This window comes from Rana temporaria, chromosome 3 (genome assembly GCF_905171775.1).
Source record: "Rana temporaria chromosome 3, aRanTem1.1, whole genome shotgun sequence".
Taxonomy (NCBI): Eukaryota; Metazoa; Chordata; class Amphibia; order Anura; family Ranidae; genus Rana; species Rana temporaria.
In genome coordinates, this window is record NC_053491.1 from 329,819,733 (window position 1) to 329,839,293 (window position 19,561).

General features: G+C 41.1%; 1 protein-coding gene across 2 annotated transcripts in view; it reads right to left on the reverse strand.

The window, feature by feature from the left end:
• Positions 1-19,561, reverse strand: part of FLT4 (fms related receptor tyrosine kinase 4) — a 340,007-nt gene that overhangs the window by 87,705 nt on the left and 232,741 nt on the right. For both annotated transcript variants that reach the window (XM_040345001.1, XM_040345000.1), the window contains exons 12-15: positions 12,567-12,675; positions 11,711-12,070; positions 9,675-9,821; positions 5,886-6,017 (exon numbers count right to left, since the gene is read on the reverse strand). In XM_040345001.1, the coding sequence (XP_040200935.1) occupies positions 5,886-6,017; positions 9,675-9,821; positions 11,711-12,070; positions 12,567-12,675 (748 nt within the window). The remainder of the gene's footprint in view (positions 1-5,885; positions 6,018-9,674; positions 9,822-11,710; positions 12,071-12,566; positions 12,676-19,561) is intronic.

Below are 19,561 nucleotides of genomic sequence, written 5' to 3' on the forward strand. Positions count from 1 at the left end.
CTCCACAATACCTTTCGCTACAGATGTTACTGAGTGCATCTTTTAAAGTGCTTTTCCTGCTTGTCTGGAATATATAAATACTTCCTTAGCACAGGTTTACTTTTAAGTAGGTGTAAACCTAAATAAATTACCGTTAGTGTGCTTAAACACTGTGGGGTTGATTTTCTAAAGTCAACTAGACTGTGCACTTTGCAAGTGAAATTGTGCCAGAGCTTAGTAAATGAGGTAAAGCTCTGCTGACTTCCATCATCCAATCATGCGCAAGCAAAAATGCTGTTTTTTTTTTATTGCATGCTATTGCATAGTGAAGCTTCACCTCATTTACTAAGCTTTTAAGCAACTGCACTTTGAAGAGTGCAACGGCATGTGCAACACGCATAGGCCCGGATTCACATACATCGGCGCATATTTATGCCGCCGTAGCGTATCTAATATACGCCAACTTTTTTTCCCTTTTATTGGTTGAACAAGATGTTTTGTGTCTATTTTCAACCTGACCATGTAACTATAAATTACCTCCCACTGAATCAGTGCACGCCCAGCAGCACTGTTGAAGGGGGAGGCAATTCCCCCCAAAAAGCTTTGGATAAACCTATTACCTTCAATAATCTTCTTTAAGAAATCCTTGGGTGAGACAATCTTTTGTTACACCGTGCTCCTCTATAAACAACCCAGAGACTAAAAACATCACACCTAACACAATGTTATTGTTTTACTGACTGCTTTATTACTTCTCTGTTCTGCAATAAGCACATCTCCCAAGAGCCTGGCCTGAAAGAAACATATGGAATCTTTACAGCACAATAATCACAACTTATATTTACTATTTATGCTTGCATGGGTACCTCTGGACACTTGTTGAAAGTCAAACAGGCAACCTAGAACAGAAGTGTTGTAGGAGCTACTGAGAAGGGATAGCAAGACTCAATGGGGTTCATTTACTAAAGGCTGTGCACTTTGCAAAGTGCAGTTGTACCAGGGGCGGACTGACCATTGGGACTCTAGGGCACTGCCCGAGGGGCCCCCATCAGGGTTGCCAGGCTCAATAAAACCAGGGACAGTATGTACAAAATCTGTGTTTTTTTTACATCTGTCCCTTATATGTCCGAAACCGACATGCTTTTGATGCTTTTTTCTGAGATTTTAGCTGCCCTGCCTCTGCACTGCCTCCTTGCGTGGTGGCCATCTGTAAGCCCAGGGGCCCCATATTCTTCTATTGCCCGGGGGCCCCATGAGTTGTCAGTTCACCCCTGAGTTGTACTCTACAAGTACAGTTGTTTCAGAGCTTAGTAAATAAGCAGAAGCTCCACTGACTTCCATCATCCAATCATGTGCAAGCAAGAATTCTTTTTTTTCCCTTGCGCGTGCTTGTGTAATCTTTACAAAAGTGAAGATTCACCTCATTTACCAAGCTCTGTAGCAACTGCACTTGCAAAGGGGGTGACAAAAAAGGTTAAACCTCTATGAAAGGTTGGCATGATTCATGGGTACAAAGACAGCATGGTCTCTAAATATAAACCTGTCAAAATCTACAAAATTATAGAAATATTTGAATATTGGGGGAATCAAAAACTGGTGCACAGAGAAATGTGCCAAGTTCTGTATGCAGATTGATGTGCAAACTAATAAAGGTAGAGCATGCCACTTTGTTAATGTGTCACATGAAGTAGAAATATGTTTATGAATATGTATAGCTCTTCCACTTACATAAGATGATTGCTTAATTTAAGATAGATGTTTTACAACTAGCTAAAAGCAATTCATTTAATGTAGTAATGGCATACATTTGGACCACTGTGTAACTTAAAACTGTGCTGCAAGTGTTTGATTAGGCATTGTACATCATTTTCTACTCAATTTGGCACGCTGCTGCAACACCACATAGAACACCACTGTGTTATAACATTGTTCATTTGGTTTCAATATTCAGGCCAGAATCTGATGTAATTCACTTTGTTAATCAGCTTCTAGGTTGTGCATTTTCCATGTAATACGGAATTAACAACTAAAGGCAAAACTTTTAATTTTGGATAGAGTAGAGAGGGATTAGAACCTTTGTTTTTATTACTGCCTGTGCTTCTGCTAGGGATAATGGGCTCAATTCACAAAATCACATTGCATGAAATATTTGGGTTATGTAATGTAATTTTTCCCCAAATATCGCACGCAATACTAAAAATGGCAATTCACTATTCCTTTATGCAGTATTTACCTCGAAAGCAAAAACGCTTGGTAAATATCGCATAACGCAGTGTTAAAGTCAATTCACTAAAGAAAAAAAATACATGCATGCAATAAATAAGTAGTCCAATCATACAATATTTAGGGAATGTATGAAACTTTAGCTGGTTTTTAATGAGCAGCCAGTGAATGGTTGGCGGTTAATAAGTCGGCACCCACTGTGACAACCATGACTCAGAATGTAAACAAAAACGAGCTGGCATAAAAAAAAAATCCATACCAGACCCTTACATGAGCATGCAGGCTGGCAGGCCAGGAAAGGGGGGGGAGGGGGAGAGCGAGCGGAGCTGTCAGTCCGTGGGAGCCAAGTGTTGGGTACGGATACATTTTTTTAAATGTGGCAGGCGGTATTACAGTAATCGTGATTGATGCTGGATTTACTTTGGGGGACAATTGTTTTTACATTTTGTTACTAAAGGACTTGACAAAAAGTGTCTCTGAGCTTTACTTTCACCTTTTTTTGGTAAATGGGTATGGGTACAATGTACTCATTTACCTTTACTGGGGGCTGGGATCTGGGGGCCAGGGTTGTGGGCAGGCCTGGACTGGGACAAAAAATAGGCCCGGGCATTTTAGACTGAGCAGCCGGGGGGGGGGGGGGGGGGGGGGGGGTTTGGGATGCGCGGCGGGGGTTAGTGATGGGATGTGGGGTGAGATAAAGAAAGAGAGAGAGAGAAAGAGAGAGAGAGAAAGAAAGAAAGATAGATACAAAGACAGAAAGAAAGAAAGATAGAAAGAAAGGAAGGTGGATAGATGGATACAAAGAAAGATAAAGATAGAAAGAAAGGAAGGTGGATAGATAGATACAAAGAAAGATAAAGATAGAAAGGAAGGTGGATAGATAGATAGATAGATAGATAGATAGATAGATAGATAGATAGATAGATAGACAGAGATAGAAAGGAAGATAGATAAAGAAAGAAAGATAGATACAGATAGAAAGAAAGAAGGGGAGGAAGATAGATATATAGATAGATAGATAGATAGGTAGATAGATAGATAGATAGATAGATAGATAGATAGATAGACAGAGATAGAAAGAAAGAAGGGAAGGAAGATAGATAGATAGATAAATAGATAGAAAGTAAGGAAGATAGATAAAGATAGTAAGAAAGAAGGGAAGGAAGATGGATAGATAAAGATAGATAGAAAATAGGGAGAGAGAAAGAAAGAAAGGTGAAGAGAGAGAGAGAGAGAGAAGGGAATGAAGGACACCCTTACATCAGTTTACAGTACTCACAGTACTCACTCAGAGGCAGAAGGGACTGACTGGATGGATGGATATCAGACTCCATCTTTCTTTTCTGTTTGGCTTTATCTTGAATATTCCCACCCACATCCCTTAGGCAGCAGAACAGTGTCTGTCGGGGAGAGTCGGCGGGGCAGACACATGAGGAGAGGATGAGAGGAGGGGGAGGAGTAGAAGCAGCTCCTCTCCTCTAACTGGTCCTGCGGGCAGCAAGGGGAGGGGAGAAATCGCCCTGCTCATCTCTCTCTATCTGGTGGTGGGGGATCTCTGCTATCAGGTAAACTGGGCGTCCCCTCTCGGCCTGCAACCCCTTGGTACACCCCTGGGGAGATGTGACATGCGGCCTGCCGAGGGCCGTTTGTGGGCCGCGACCGGCCCGCGGGCCGCCGAGGGTCGTTCACGGGCTGCAACTGGCCCGCAGCCGCCACGGCCCACCCGGGCATATGCCCAGTTTGCCCTATGGCCAGTCCGGGCCTGGTTGTGGGGAAGCAACCCTTGTCCTCATCAACATGGGGACAAGGTGCTTTGGGGGGGTACCCCCCTACAGCACCCCCCAAATGTTGAGGGCATATGGCCTGGAGTGGTTCAGGGAGGGGAGGCTCTCGTTCATCACCATCCTTTCTTGGCCTGCCGGACTGCATTCTCAGATAAGGGTCTGGTATGGATTTTGGGGTGACCAAACGCTGTTTAAATTATTTTTTTATAATGCTGGCTTCTTTTGTTTACATTCTGCTGTCAGCAAGGTATACCATCAACAACAGATGAGCCATGGTTGTTAAGTATGCAGTGGATTCCGGCTCTTTACCAACCAGCTATTTACTGATGCTGACGGGGACTGGCTCCTTAACAACCAGCTATTACCTGGTTGTTAAGGACACTGGCATTAAAATACTGCACATTTTTACTACTAAAATACTGCATCACTTCAAGAAATAGCACGTGTGGCATTTTAGAGTTTTTTTGTTAATGGCAAAAAAAATATGAAAAACGCTATAGCCTTGTACACACGCACGGTTTACTCGGCAAGAACCAGCAGGAAAACTGCTGGCAGAGCTTTCTTGCCGAGTATACCGAGTGTGTGTACAAGTCTTTCAGGTTTCTCATCAAGAAAACTGCCCAAAATCACGGCGAGAAAAATAGAGAACCTGCTCTCTATTTTCTCGTAGTGATTCTCGGCAGTGTTTTTCTGCCGAGAAACCCGAGAGTGTGTATACTTACCTGTCGCTGTGGAAACCCGCACATGCTCGAAATGACTTTGACGCATGTGCGGTAGCTTCCTAGGCATAGGTAGGGTGCAGCAAGATGGCGGCGACGACATCGAATTTGACGAGCGCATGCTCGTCGTATGCGATGATGTCACCGCGTTCTTACCATTCAAAAGAACGGCGGTTCTTTTGAATGGAGTGTCTGTACATTTGGGCGGCAAGAGATTTTTGCTAAGAATCTCGTCAGGAAAAACAGGGCTTAAGAGCTTTTTTTTACCGTTGATCTTAAAGGATAAGTTCACCTTTGTTCACTTTTGTTTGACTTAATTCCAGTTCCCCTAGGTACCAATATAGCATTAATGTTTTTGCAAAAATAAAACAGCTTTCTATTAATTCTACATAGCCTTACCTCACTCTCTGTTTAATATCACTGCTCCATTTCTTCTGCCTTACTTCCTGGAAGAAAGGAATTGACCAGCTGATCTCATTAGCACACACCCTGCATCATCTACCCTCAGCTGGTCAACTCATGACCTAAAGTCTGTCCAGGAAGTAAGGCAGAAGTAATCAAGCAGTGTTTTAAAACAGCTTTGAAAACAGTGAGGTAAGTGTGTGTAAATTAAATGCAAAGCTGTTTAATTTTTGCAAAATAAGTACATTAATGCTATATTGGCACATAGTAGAGCTGAAATTTCTAAAAATAAAGGCAAACAAAGTTGAAAAGTGAAAAAATGAAAATAAACGGTAAATAAAGTTTTGTGGATTGAATCCATTCACACTCACTATTTAGCCTGCTTGCTGTTATCACCAAAAGTTAAAATAAAAGAAAATCCTTTTTTGGGTTTTTACTAGAACAGGAATTGTGGGGAAATCTATGGATTACATCAGTTTGGAGGGATTTCCTCCCATTTTATATTTTTGTTATGGGAAAGGAAGTAAAGGTAAATATCCCCAGTGTGATACAGGCCAAAACCTGACTGGAAGTATAACTCTCCTATACACTATCCAAAATGAAAATAAAAGTTTTTCCTTTAGTTCTACTTTTACATCTTTGCAAAATGCAAATAAAAATAATGGAGGGGACAATATAGCAGCCAGATCCTCTCTACCCTCTGCCTTTACACACACACAGATAACTTAAGTTCAGAATGAGATAAAATAACTGAAATATAATGGACTTTAAATAACACCTTCAACAGACACGCTGGCTGAGGAATTCACACATCCCTTTCCGTTACAGGCTGTACAGAGATACGAGCCAGCATCTTCTTCTCTGACTCGCTGGATGCTCAGTGTTGTGTTATGCTCCCCCAAGACTATACCTGGGCAGATACAAAATTCACATATAGTACATTAAAAAAGATGTATAATACAAAATAAGATTATTGCTATTGTACTGCAACATCTGAGGCCTGTAAGCAGAATGAAACCCTCCTATCCTTTACAGCAAAGGAAGCTGAAATCTTATGCTCTGTTTGATGTGCAGTTACCATGCTGCTGCACATAATCAGTTAGGACACCAGCCATTTGATGGATTGACAATTGATTGACAGCACAAGCCACTGTGGCAGTTATCATTGATAACATGCATTGAATGTAACTGTTTTGGGAAACAGTAAAATCAGTGGGTTTAGTTCTGCTTTGAGGCAAAAAAAATACTGACTTGCAGTAATTCCCAGTAATCATTAACATTCCACCTTGGGTGCTCATGTATTCATGAAAAGCGATTTATAGTTGGTTGTCATGGCAATGCAAAATACTGTTAAAAGTTAAAAGCATAGCAACTTATAATAACCAAACTTCAGTTTAACCACTTCACTTCCAACTACCATTTAAACATAATTAGTCCAACACCATTTCTAAGTACTGCATGGCTTCTGTGGACACAAGATCATGATTGAGTTCAGCGCTTGTACTACAAGCTAATGGTGATAATAAGAATGCCATGATAAAATAATCAGCAACATTGATTAGTTTGGGCTTACCATATTCGTATAGATCTAAGGCCCCGTACAGACGAGCGGACTGTCCGCTGGAGATTTCTGTCTGATGGTTGTACACGATACGCGGTGACGTGGCCGCGGCGACGTGCGCGGCCCTGGAAGGTCAATGCTTCCACGCATGCGTCGAATCACTTCGACGCATGCGAGGGCTTTCGGCCGAGCGGACATGTATGGTGAGTCTGTACAGACGACCGAACATGTCCGACGGACAGGCTTCCAGCGGACATGTTTCTTAGCATGCTAAGACATTTTTGTCTGCTGGAAAACGGTCGGCTGGACAAATGTCCGCTGGAAACCTGTCCGGTCGGCCGTACACACGACCGAACATGTCTGATGAAACTGGTCCGCGGACCAGTTTCAGCGGACATGTTCGGTTGTGTGTACAGGGCCTTACTCTGAAAATACAGTGATTTGAATTTTTGATTAGATGGGCACGCTTATGACAAAATATCTAAAATCAGGACTTCCATGTATAAGCTGGGTTAGGATGATGGAGTCCCTCTGTGCAGCACCAAATTACTGTAAGGCCCCGTACACGCAACAGAATTCAGCCAGAAACTCGATCGCAGCTGGATTCTGCCGAGAAACTCGGTCGTGTGTATACTTTTCAGCGAGGAAGCCGACGAGGAACTTGTTGGGCCAAATAGAGAACATGTTCTCTATTTCCTCGTTGTTCAACGAGGAAAGTCGGCCCGCCGAGATCCTCGGCGGCTTCAACACTAAACTCGACGAGGAACTCGATGTGTTTGGCACGTTGAGTTCCTCGGACGTGTGTACGGGGCCTAATAGTGACCTACTGCTTGATAATAACAGCAAACAATAGTTCAATATTACAAAAATACGTTGCTGCAAATATGCATGAGGGAAGGAGGCTGTATATGATACACTCTGACCAGATGCTACTCCAACTTGATGAAAAAACTGTAGAAAAACAAAACAAAAAAATACCATAAAAAAAATTCCAGTATGAATACAATTTATATTAGACCCAGGTCCTAGCAAACACATTGTGTGACTAAGTGGCGGCTGGTATATTTTTTTTTTGGGGGGGGGCAGGCAGCAATCCGTCCATCCGCTGCCATCACCCCCTGGCGGTCGGTAGGGCTCATCTCCAGCACCCCCCCAGGTCGCCGGTCCCCGCACTTACCCCCATCTAAGTCCTCCGGGCAGTGGATGCCAGACAGCGTCTCCTCCTTCCCCAGCTTCACGGCAGTGTGGCTTCCCCTACGTCCCCTCCCTCCTCTTCCTAGGCGGCCAATGGGATCGCCTCTCCTTTCGGACCATCTGGAAACCGGTCTCATGACCCGATTACTAATTAGCCAGGAGGGGAATCAGTGTGACAATAGCGAATATTCATTTGCTATTGTCACACAACTGGGTGAGCTCACTCTTTTTTTAAGCCTATTAGCGCCTCTGGCTCTAACCATGTGCTTTAAATAAAGGGGGCCAGACGCATGGATGGGGGGGTGACGCCCCTAATGGACGGGCCTATACTGGGGTAACATTTTTATTTAGTGTGTGGGCTCCTTCATGCCTAATTCTGTCCTTCTAAAGCTGACTCTTACAATGCTACACTAGTAATTTAAAACAATTTGATACTAAAAGGGAAAATATTTTTCTTAAACTAAACTAAAAGAGGATCTTTGAACTTGCACGTTTACCAGTCTGCCATGTTACATAAAAATCACACCTACAGGTATACTTACAAAAAATGTGAAAGCTTTTGTGTAAATTATTATGAATATACAGGATTTATATAGTGCCACAGTTTGCGCAGCACTTTACAACATGAGGGTAGACAGTACAGTTTAAATACAATTCAATACAGTAGGAATTAGAGGGCCCTGCTCGTTATAGTTTACAATCTAAATGGAATGAGGGCAATATTGAATGTTACCCAAGGGACAGGTGTGAATTGAAAAAATACCACATCATGACTACTACATGGAGCCAATGATCACAGGAAATAAGTATTTAATTTCAGCTCCATCTAGTGTTCTAGAAAAGGACATACATTTTTTGGGGGTACAGTGTCGCTCGATCGCGCAATTGTCAGTTAAAGCAACGCAGTGCTGTGTCGCAGAATATGGCCTGGTCAGGAAGGGGGTAAAACCTTCCGGGGGCTGAAGTGGTTAATGTGGTATTTTCATGATTTACACTTTCGCCTTGGGGAGGAAATGGCCTCCATTCACACAAAATGAATGTACATGCAGTTTAACAGGATAAATCATTTAAAAAATACATCTCTATGTGTGATTTTATGTAACATGGCAGAGTGCTAAAGTACAAATTCTTACTGTATACATTATATATATAAAATATATTTTGCTACAAAACGAACATATTTCCAAAGCCTAAACAAAATCTGTAGGAGTTAGGGGTTTAAAGCAAACCTGTGTTTTTCCCACGCAGGGCAAAATGTAATGTACCCATCCCCAGCAGCAGATTCTCACCTTTCATCCACTCTTCTAGCACTCCATTTAGCCATTGGGATCAATACAAATACCTGGTACTTTAGTGTATGGAGAAACAGGTGACTAACACTTCTTTGGTGATTGGCCCAGGGCTGTCACATGAGGGCAGACAGACAGCCCTCAGCCCTGCATAAGCTCTGGCTAGAGAGACATGGAGCATACACATGACTGCCTTTTCTCGCTCCTGGTGGCTGAATGGACCAGTGTAGGAGTGAAGTAAAAGTATGTGCTGCTGGGACTAGCATTAAAGTGAATTTGTTGCTTTGGCCTGCATTGCCAAAACACTGGTTCCCTTTAAAGTGATGGTGAGAATTTGCTTAGACCCGTGAAAGACAACTGATTTTTTTTTCAGTAGCTTGCTGTTCTTTTGTACATTAATATTTGCCATAGCAAATAAGCCTAGTCCGGTTGTTTCAGTAGAAAGAAAATTGGTTTACCACCATCCTGTCATCACACTCTCATTCATCGGAAAGTACTGAGAAGCAAGTGTAACAGTACATACCTGAGACCTCTTCAATCAGCTTGTTGTTTTTGTACCAAAGAATGCTGGGGATGGGGGTGCCATCAGCCTCACAGTGCATCTCCATGGAGTCACTGACGTTCACCATCTTGTCAAACAGATCAAACCTCATGTGTGGTGCTTCCTGTGCTGCAAAGGAGATGTAGTGCTTTATTAAAGATATGCATCATATTTTTTTATGGTACATTTCCCCCAATGTTACAACTTAATACACTGTATTAAACAGACTATTTAAATGAAGTGGTATCTTATTACTTTTCAAATTGGTGAAAAAAGACCCCTTACTAACTCTTCAGGGTTGGCAATTGGCAACTAACTAGAGAGGTAAGGTTACCCCTGAGCGAGATTGTTTTTTTTCCTGAGTTGTTTCTTCCTGAATCCTCAGACTTACATTGATGGACATACAGCTGGCTTGTATTTATCACTCACACAGTTCTTTCGCTGCTAAACTTCATGTGGTCGTTGGTGGCGCCACTTAAAACTCTGTGACGAAAAGCCAGCACTCAATATAAGATGTAGCTCCTGACAAATAGGGCCTGTGTGCCTTTAAAACATGCATCAGTGATTGTGGTTTGCAGAAAAAGAGCTATATCTTATGTAGAGTGCTATCCTTTTTTCATTCTGCATCTTTCTACGAAGGTGCAAGATGGTATATCTGTTGCTTTCCATTTGGCACATTTAAACAAGCAATGTAAAACATTTCAAAAAGTTTGAACTGGGTAAGGGTACAGCTGCTTTTTAAGGACCTCTACTTCTTATCAACCACTCACGGAGAAGCAGTTGGTATGTCTTGTCATTAAATTGGAAGTAAAACCATCGATTTAACAGTTTAAAAAAAAGATTACATTTCCGGCACGTGACGGGAAAGTAACTGTCACATTGGTTGTTTTCTCAATCAAACTGTCAAACAATCCAATGGCTGGTGTCGTAGCTGATCACATGTGCAGCATCATGGCAGTTGAAGATTCAACAGTGGTCAATATGGCAGCTTCCTTGGCTCTAAATGATAGGAGAGTTTACAGTAATTCCACTTTAAGAAACTTAGTGGACTAACATGCTAACACGAAGCTAGTAAGAAACCAAAATTAATGTGTGCAATATGAACCTAAAAAAAGTAGTCATCAGTGCATATAGTTGCAACCATTTGAACTTGTTTTAATGAAAATGTTGTGCGATGAAAGCCAGAACGCCCCTTGCCCAACTGGTTTACCAAAACAAACACAAAACAACTTCTACTGCACATTTACTTGATCACACGATTAGAGTAAGCTGCATACCAAAATATGGGGAATAGAATAGGTAGTTTATTGTGTGGCAATAATTGATTAACTTCACACATTATTCAGTTGGTAAATTTGGTATATATGAATGGGTATACATGGTGTATTTGAACTAATATTTGTGGTCTATCTTTTCCATGGTTAGAAAAGACTGCTTCATATGTCTTCTACCAATATTGCATGGCTTGGTAATGAAAGCAGCCCGTTCCCACCATTTCTATTTTATGAAGTTTCTTTACCAACCTAACTTTGTATTTATCACTTACAGCGCCAACACAGGTAGGTTCTCTTCCACAGTTGATCTCAGGTTCCAGACCTGTACCAATCACTTCTTCCTACACAGGTTAGTCTCGTCTTTTCACGCAACACCCCAGGTTCCAGCAAAAGTTGTCATCAGTTCATGTAATTATTTGATGATATTATTACACTTTTTATAATTTTTGTGGACCTAAAGTTAAAGGCCCTCTATTCAGCGGTTCCAGTATCATCCAATTATATATATAAACAATCGTTGATATTATTTAATTTTAAAATTCTTTGCACAGAAGGATTTATCAGTCAATTTATTTATACATTTTCTATTTTGTTCTTGACTAGATGTAATTCTAAAATGTATTTGTTTTACTCCACACCTTCACTATGTGTCTTACTAAATGTGTTTTTACTGCATCTATTTCTGCTGTAAACAAAGAACTCCGACATCTACCAATGGGCATCAAGCCAAATTTTGGTACTTACCAAGTACAGAAATATATTTCTTCTGACAGTGCTTCTCCCGCGTTTTTCGGTTCTGGACCTCACAAACATAATCACCTTCATCTTCCAAGGATATGTTGGGTATATTGAGTACCAGTGCTGCAGTATTGGTTCCTGACTGTTGCCTCAGCTCTCCTTTCATACGGGCAGCATACTGATGCACGTTCTTACATTCCAGGACAAGTGGGTTCCCCTCAGCATCATGTAGAGTGAGCAAGTTAAGCCGATACCACTGCAGGTTCTCATAGGTGTAATTATCTGCATGGCAGCTCAGACTGAGATTCTGTCCTTCTATTGGCTCCTGGGAAGGCTGGGGATCAATACGGAAGCCATCTGGGATTGCTGTGAGGAAGACATGTGTCTTTGTTAGCAAGGATGCTAATAATGCTTTAAGTCAATCTTCTACCTGAATGAACTTAAAGAAAGGTGTAAGTATAATCACAGCACACCATGAACCTGCTTTGGGTGCATCAATGTTTGCTTACCCAGGGATGTATGCAGGTAAAAATTCCATTTGGTAAACACAGTTGAATAAAATATATACACTTTACAACCTCTTTACAATTGCTATGAAAACATTTGGTGTTCTGCATTATATAGGGAGACCAGCAATGGAAGTCATGTTGTTATTTACAGTTTTCCTTTAAAAGACATGCACAGTAAAAACAAAGAAGAATTTCACAGCTGACATTCTAATTAAATCTACTTACAAGTTTAACCGTAGCTACTAAAGCTAAATTTTAACTGGGGAATTTACACATTTTAGGTCACCTTTAGAGAGAATATTAATAACTCTGCATGATTGCTGTGTTTTTAAACCATTTCCATTGTCACTTACTTGTTACATAGAAGTAGATGAGTCTCTCATCTCTCCCTGCTTTGTTGGAAGCTGAACATTTGTACATGATTGATAGGTTTGCTTTCTGTATCACCAGCTTGCTCACAGTCTGCAATATGGAAAGAGAGTATTGCTAAGAAACAGACAAAAACATTTCTTCCAACTGCCTTCCTAAAAACTGTACAAATATAAAGTGAAATACCTAGAAAACCAATTAGATCAATAATCAATAACCTAAGCAATCTAAGAAAAGTACATTTTTGAGTTAGTTGCTGATCTTTGCAAATAGATTAAAGTTGTCAGAAAAATCTGTATTGTAAATGGAATAAGTTCTCCATTCTTCAATACCCCTTTTCTTTCATCTATTTCCATCTTAAGAAACACCTTTAAAGTTGAACTCCAGGCACAAAAACATTCATTTAAATATACTGTATTCCTCAACAGCCAAAAAGTATATAAATCCAATTTCTATGCACCAAACTCCAAAAACTCAGATATAAAAGTAGTAGTGACATCACCACTGTGCTGTACAGAGACTGTAGAGTGAGCAGAGCTGTGGGAGGGACCCAGCAGGCTCCACCCACTACAGTCTACAAAAAGCTACAGGAGTGGATAGATATAAGACCAGTCACCCTGCACAATATGATAGAACAGCAGAGACCGGTCTTTATTACAGGAAACTCCTACATATATATACACACACACACACACACACACACACTACTGTGCAGACATTTTAGGCAGGTGTGAAAAAATGCTGCAAAGTGAGAAAGACTGTTTTCAAAATGATATATTTTTTTGGTTTGTGTTTATTGACTTACAAAATGTGAGCGGACAGAAGAATTACCCTTTGACTTCAAATCAGCATCAATTCATACACTTGCACATGTTGTACACTTGCACAAATTCAGGGATTTTGTAGGATTAGAGTCAGGTGTATGATTAACCAATTATTCCAAGCAGGTGCTAATGGTTATTCATTTTATATGTAGGTTGAAACACAGTCATTAACTGAAATAGAAACAGCTGTCTAGGAGGCTTAAAACTGGGTGAGGAACAGCCAAACCATGCCACTAATGTGAGGTTGTGGAAGACAGCTTCATGTCACAGGTCATATACTATGGCAAGACTGAGCACAGCAAAGCAGACTGGGGTTTCAAGCTTTTTTGAAGAAGCACAAAGAAATGGGCAATGTTGAGGACCATAGACACAGTGGTTGGCCAAAGAAAATTTAATACAGCAGATGAAAGACACATCATGCTTACTTCCCTTTGATATCTGAGGATGTCCAGCAGTGACATCAGCACAGAACTAACCAAAAACCAATGGGACCCAGGTACACCCACCTACTGTCTAGAGAAGTCTGACCAGAAGTGGTCTTCATGGAGGTATTAAGGCCAAATGGCCAGACCTTTGATGTGGAAACAAAGCCAAGCGATTCAGCTGTGCACAAAAACATAAGATCTGGGGTGCAAAAAAATGTCAGCAGGTGCTCGGTATTGATGAGAACAAGATTTTTAAAAACTTGACTGCAGCAGGAGGCAGGTTGTTTACGAAGAGAAGAAAGCGGTGCAATAATGAGTGTCTGCGGGCAACAGTGAAGCATGGTGGAGGTTCCTTGCAAGTCTGGGGCTGCATTTTTGCAAATGGAGTTGGAGATTTGGTCAGGATCAATGGTGTTCTCCATGCTGAGAAATACAGGCATATATTTATCCATCTTGCCATACCATCACAGAGGTGTGCATTTGGCCCTACATTTATTCTGCAGCAGGACAACGACCCCCAAACATGCAGCCAATGGCATTAAGAACTATCTCCTGTGTAAAGAAGAACAAGGAGTCCTGGAAGTGATGGTTTGGCCCCCACAGAGCGATGATCTCATCATCATCATCAAGCCTGTCTGGGATTACATGAATAGACAGAATGATTTGAGGCAGCCTACATCCACAGAAGATCTGTGGTTTGTTCTCCAAGATGTTTTGAACAACCTACCTGCCGAGTTTCTTCAAAAGCTGTGTGCAAGTGTGCATAGAAGAATATATGCTGTTTTAAAGGCAAAGAGTGGTCACGCCAAATATTGATTTCATTTGGATTTCTCTTCTGTTTTTCTTTCTTTTTTATCAATTGATACAAATAAACTCTAAACACCTCTAGTAAGGTGCTGAGAATCAATGAGCCATTTGACTCTTGGTCCCACAGAGGAAGAGTGCCATGATCTCCTGACTAAATCCTGTCAGTTTCTAGGTATAATTTGGGCATGCTATTTAGGAATTATAGTTTGAACTGAGAAGAAATGTCATCACTGTCCTTTCAACAATAACCTGTTTCTTCTGAGGGGAACAGATGTGTAAAAGAAAACAGGAAAGCTGTTATATGAAGGCGTGGTCTTCGAACGGAAGTGAGTAAAGGAAGCAGGAAGTTAACTAGCTTGACTACATTTTAGTGACTGTTTTTTGTCTAATTTTAAGCTCTGAAGGCAGGTAATTACTCCAAGGGAATCTATTCAATGCCAGAACTCACCAGGGAACACATGCAAAGGTCAACAGATTTTACAAATGTTAGTATAGGTCACGCTGTTTGCAAGATGTTGACAAAACAACATACAGGCATTGCAGTGTATCCTGACAGGAAGCGGGTCTCATTGCAGGCTGTGGAACTTTCTTTACCAAAGGAAAAACCTTCACTTTAACGACACAAGGATCTAATTATAGGGCCATTTGTTAATAGGTGCTGAAACACATCATTATAGCTTTGAGAAAGTGAATGTCCAAAATGTCACTTTTAGTGAAAGTAAATCTGCCTTGATTTTGGCACTGTATATGTTGTTACAAGATATACAATGCATACAGTATTTGCTATCCAGAAACTCATGGTAAGAGGTGTAACTAAATGTGACAGAACCCTTATGCTAAATACCGATATGGTTCCTGATAATTTTATGCTAAAAAAAATCTGGCAAAATTAGGTGAACACATTATGAATGGGGAAATATATAATACAATTCACATATTTCTTGTTATTTACATAAGATAGATTTCCATCATATATGTATTAGATGTTCAAACTGTTAAAACAAGGATACAAATGAAGAAAAATGTTTTATCCTGTAAGCATCCTGAGTTTAGTGTGAGGGTGTTAAGAGGTAACAGGACATCTGTACAAGTGTAAAGCTGGCCATGCTCATTTAGCGCTTTGGTTGTAAATGGTTATTTACGAAAAAAGTTCAATTCTCTAATGGCCACTGGGGACAATCCAATGACTGTTTCAACCGTAGTGAGTTAAATCAAAGGCAAAGGATGAAAAAAATATATATATATATTTTATTTTTGAGCTAATTCAATTCTAACTGTGAATGTAGCTTCTATACAGTAAATATTGTACTTTTAAGCGTTAGGTAAAGTTTAAGTAGAAATGTGGTAAGGTCACAGACATAAACATTGTATCACTCCCATGCATCCCAAAACTGAGCGGTAGAATTCAAACCACTGGCATGGTAATCAAATACATTTTTTAAACTTTGACCAATTTCATTTCAAAGCCCTTAAAGTTGATTTCAAGTCTAGAAAAAACTATACTCAAAACTGCTCCCACCCTTTCTAACACCTACAGTATACCAACTACCCTGTAGAAAAAAGATAAAATACTTACCTATTCTCAGAGCACTCCGGTCTGTTCACGTGGCTCTATTGCATGTTATTTTATCATGAATGTTTTTTTTGGAATTTCTATATGAATGTTCAAATGAAACTTTACTCATGTATGGCTTTCTAAGTGACTAGAATAGTCACAGAAAACTTCCACTTTTCCACAGATATCAAACAATGTATGGGATTGCTGTCAGAAGGCTCATGTTAGGAGCCTGAGGCTGTATCCTAGGGCTGTATAGGGGGCATGAAGGCATGAGGGAAGGGAAAGCTTGGTGTGTCATACAGGAGAATGACCCGGATTCAGATACAATTGTGTATCTATCGGCGGGTGTAACGTATCTCCGTAAATTAGGGCGCAAGTTCCGTATTCAGAAAGAACTAAATTAAGGCGGCGTAGCGTATGTGGTCTGGCTTAAGCCCGCCTAATTCAAATATTGATGATGTGGGCATGTTTTACCTAAATTACATGTGACCCCACGTATTTGACGTTTTTTACGAACGGCGCATGCGCCGTCCGTGAATGTATCCCAGTGCGCATGCTCCAAATTAACCTGCAAAAAGCCAATGCTTTTGACGTGAACATAAATTACCCCCAGCCCTATTCGCGAACGACTTAAGCAAACAATGTAATCGACGGAAAATTCAACGCTGGCCCGACATCCATACTTAACATTGGATAGCAGGGGTAACTTTACGCCGGAAAAAGCCTAACGTAAACAACGTAAAAAAAATGCGCCGGCTGGACGTACGTTTCTGAATCAGCGTATCTACCTAATTTGCATATTCCTTGCGTAAATCGACGGAAGCGCCACCTAATGGCCAGCTCAAATATGCAACTAAGATACGACGGCGTAAGAGACTTACGCCAGTCGGATCTTAGCCAAATTCCGGCGTATCTTGTTTTCTGAATACAGAAAAAAGATACGCCGGAGCATCCTAGAAGTTACGCGGCGTATCAATAGATACGCCAGCGTAACTTCTTTCTGAATCTACCCCATAGTGTGTATCCTCTGTTATTTTTTTTTTCTTTGCTGCTTTTGTTCTAAATTGCTTGCCACTTCCTGTTGTGTCACTGGGACTGAAAGTGAGGGAAGATCACCTGGATTCACACCACTAATACTTTTCTGGGGACAACTTAACATTTGTGATTTTATTCTATTTCACTTTTAATGAGAATGGCGAACAGGAGAAATAGAGAGGATGAATCTCCCTAACATAGAACAGCAATTAAAACCTAAAAACCTTAAAACATCAATTAAAACCTAAAAACCTTAAAAACTAAAAAAGACCTCAAATCCATCTCTATCCAAAGCTAAGAACAGATTTTTGCCTTTAGTTATACTTTAGGTTAAAGGTGTTGTAAAGGTAATTTTTTTTTCTAAATAGCTTTCTTTACCTTAGTGCAGTCCTCCTTCACGTACCTCATCCTTCGATTTTGCTTTTAAATGTCCTTATTTCTTCTGAGAAATCCTCACTTCCTGTTCTTCTGTCTGTAACTCCATACAGTAGTGCAAGGCTTTCTATCTGGTGTGGAGTGTTGTGCTCGCCCCCTCCCTTGGACTACAGGAGAGTCAGGACGCTCTCTACGTTGCAGATAGAGAAAGGAGCTGTGTGTTAGTGGGCGTCCTGACTCTCCTGTAGTCCAAGGGAGGGGGCGAGCATGACACTCCACACCAGGGAGAAAGCCTTGCATTACTGTGTGGAGTTACAGACAGAAGAACAGGGAGTGAGGATTTCTCAGAAGAAATAAGGACATTTAAAAGCAAAATCGAAGGATGAGGTAAGTGAAGGAGGTCTGCACTAAGGTAAAGGAAGCTATTTAGGAAAACATTTTTTTTACCTTTACAACCACTTTAACCACTTAAGCCCCGGACCAATATGCTGCCTAAAGACCCAAGGGGTTTTTACAGTTCGGGACTGCGTCGCTTTAACAGACAATTGCGCGGTCGTGCGACGTGGCTCCCAAACAAAATTGGCGTCCTTTTTTCCCCACAAATAGAGCTTTCTTTTGGTGGTATTTGATCACCTCTGCGGTTTTTATTTTTTGCGCTATAAACAAAAATAGAGCGACAATTTTGAAAAAAATGCAATATTTTTTACTTTTTGCTATAATAAATATCCCCCAAAAACATATATAATTTTTTTTCCCTCAGTTTAGGCCGATACGTATTCTTCTACCTATTTTTGGTAAAAAAAATCGCAATAATCGTTTATCGGTTGGTTTGCGCAAAATTTATAGCGTTTACAAAATAGGGGATAGTTTTATTGCATTTTTATTTTTTTTATTTTTTTTACTACTAATGGCGGCGATTAGCGATTTTTTTCGTGACTGCGACATTATGGCGGGCACTTCGGACAATTTTGACACATTTTTGGGACCATTGTCATTTTCACAGCAAAACATGCATTTAAATTGCATTCTTTATTGTGAAAATGACAGTTGCAGTTTGGGAGTTAAACACAGGGGGCGCTGTAACATTTAGTGTTCACTTAGTGTGTGTTTACTACTGTAGGGGGGTGTGGCTGTAGGACTGACATCATCGATCGAGTCTCCCTAATAAAAGGGATCACTCGATCGATGCGCCGCCATAGTGAAGCACGGGGAAGCCGTGTTTACACACGACTCTCCCCGTTCTTCAGCTCCGGGGAGCGATCGCGACGGGGCGGCTATAAACGAATAGCCTCGCCGTCGTCCCGGATCGCTCCCCGAGGCTTACCGACCGCCGCATGTAGCGCGGGGGGGGGGGTCCCGATCGGACCCCCCACCCACGTCAAGCAGAGGACGTACGGGTACGTACATGTGCCTGTCCGTGCCATTCTGCTGACGTATATCTACATGAGGAGGTCGGCAAGTGGTTAAGCGGCAAAAAGGAACAAACAAGGAATCCCCTGTACGCTCCCCTGCAATGGGGTAGTAGAATGCTAGAGAGGCACCCCTTATGTGACATGACACTGCAGCCTAGGGATCCTGTTAATTGAGCACCATTGTTTAAAAATACAGAACTGCCCGTGGGTCTGTGACTCTCTTTAGAATTGCCCATCAAAGACCCATTAAACTCCAGTGTTCATGTTGTACCTTAAGGGAAACTTTCCTAGAAAGGTCAAGTCTGCAAAGGCTAAGGGCCTAAAGGGCCTGATATGGAATTTGGGGGGACCCCCATGCTTTTTCTTTATTTTGGTTCGAGATTCCCCTTAATATTTATACCAGACCCAAAGGGCCTGGTAATGGACTAAGGGGGAATCCATGCTGTTTTTTTCAATGTCTTTTATCTGTATTGCCGGGACACGGCAATTCATTATAGCCGCGAGTAGTTTTAAATTACTTTTTTTCCTTTAGAAATGTCATTT